The 1,210-nt window shown below is 61.0% G+C and overlaps 1 protein-coding gene across 1 annotated transcript in view; it reads left to right on the forward strand.

Moving 5' to 3' along the window:
* mrpl11 (mitochondrial ribosomal protein L11) overlaps positions 1-1,191 on the forward strand; it is a 12,384-nt gene extending 11,193 nt beyond the window's left edge. The window contains exons 4-5 of the mRNA XM_043686606.1: positions 378-601; positions 956-1,191. Coding sequence (XP_043542541.1) covers positions 378-601; positions 956-1,058 — 327 coding nt within the window. The 3' untranslated portion in view covers positions 1,059-1,191. The remainder of the gene's footprint in view (positions 1-377; positions 602-955) is intronic.
* The last annotated feature ends 19 nt before the right edge of the window (positions 1,192-1,210 follow it).

The following is a 1,210-nucleotide window of genomic DNA, read 5'->3' on the forward strand; positions in this document are numbered from 1 at the left end:
TCACACACACATTCTCACACACATACTCGCACACTCACACACCCACCATCCACACGCACATGCACACACTCACACACACACCCCACACACTCACACACCCCACACACACACACACACCCCACACACACACACACCCCACACACACACCCCACACACACACACCCCACACACACACACCCCACACACCCCCCGCGCACACAGTGAGCAGTTAAGGGATGTGTGTGGGGTGTGGTCCAATTCTGCCTTCAAGAGAGCGACCGGATGGTTATTAGGGTAGCAATGGTGCCCAGAGTGTACCGGTGAGGGGGCAGTGGGCAGTGGTCTGGAGGCCTGTGATGGGCAGTGTAAGGGGCTGAGGACTTCTGGGATTGTGTTGGAGTGTGGCAGTGCAGGGACGTGGGGCTGGTTGTTGTGGTCTGACTGGGTTACCCCTCCCCGCAGGACATGAGGTGGCTGGCATGGTGACGGTGAAACATATCTACGAGATAGCGAAGGTGAAGTCGCAGGATGAGAGTTTCCGGCTGCAGGACATGTCGCTGGAGAATGTCTGCAAGACCCTGATTGGCTGTGCCAAATCCCTCGGGATCAAGGTGGTACCAGAGTAAGTCAGCGCCCACCCCACGCGAGCGCCACTGTCCCTCTCCCGACATGTGAGGGATAACACTAGCCTGGTATCGGGAATGATATTGGGATCCAGCTCTCGCTGCTTGCTACAGGCAGAGCATCAGGCTGGGGTGTGATGCATTCCCTGGTCGAGCGGCCCCCCAGGGTGGGGGTCTGGTGGTTGGGCTCTCGCCCATCAGGATGGCGAGGGGGGTGGGTGAGAGGATTTCCCTCCCCCTCCCGCCCCACGCAGTCGAAGCTGGTAATGGGGCTGTTGGGATGGTGATGAGTATCTGCCCGTGTGTGACGGTGTCCCTGCCTGACCTCCGACCTCTCCCCCCTGACCCCACAGGCTGACGGCGGAGGATTACGCCCGTTTCCAGGAGCAGAGAGAGGAGCAGCTCAGAGCTGAGGCAGCCTCCCTCGAACCCACCAGCACCAAGAGGAAGGAATGACCGAGCGGGAGAGGGACGCATCGTCATGGCAACGATACACAGAGGGAGCCGGGTCACTGCCTCACCCCCTCCCTGACGCACAAACACACCCTCCCCCACCCCCCACCCCCACCCTGTCAGACAGCCTCCGGGGTCACAGGGGCTGGGGGGGG

This window comes from Chiloscyllium plagiosum, unplaced genomic scaffold (genome assembly GCF_004010195.1).
Source record: "Chiloscyllium plagiosum isolate BGI_BamShark_2017 unplaced genomic scaffold, ASM401019v2 scaf_3727, whole genome shotgun sequence".
In the NCBI taxonomy this organism is placed as follows: domain Eukaryota; kingdom Metazoa; phylum Chordata; class Chondrichthyes; order Orectolobiformes; family Hemiscylliidae; genus Chiloscyllium; species Chiloscyllium plagiosum.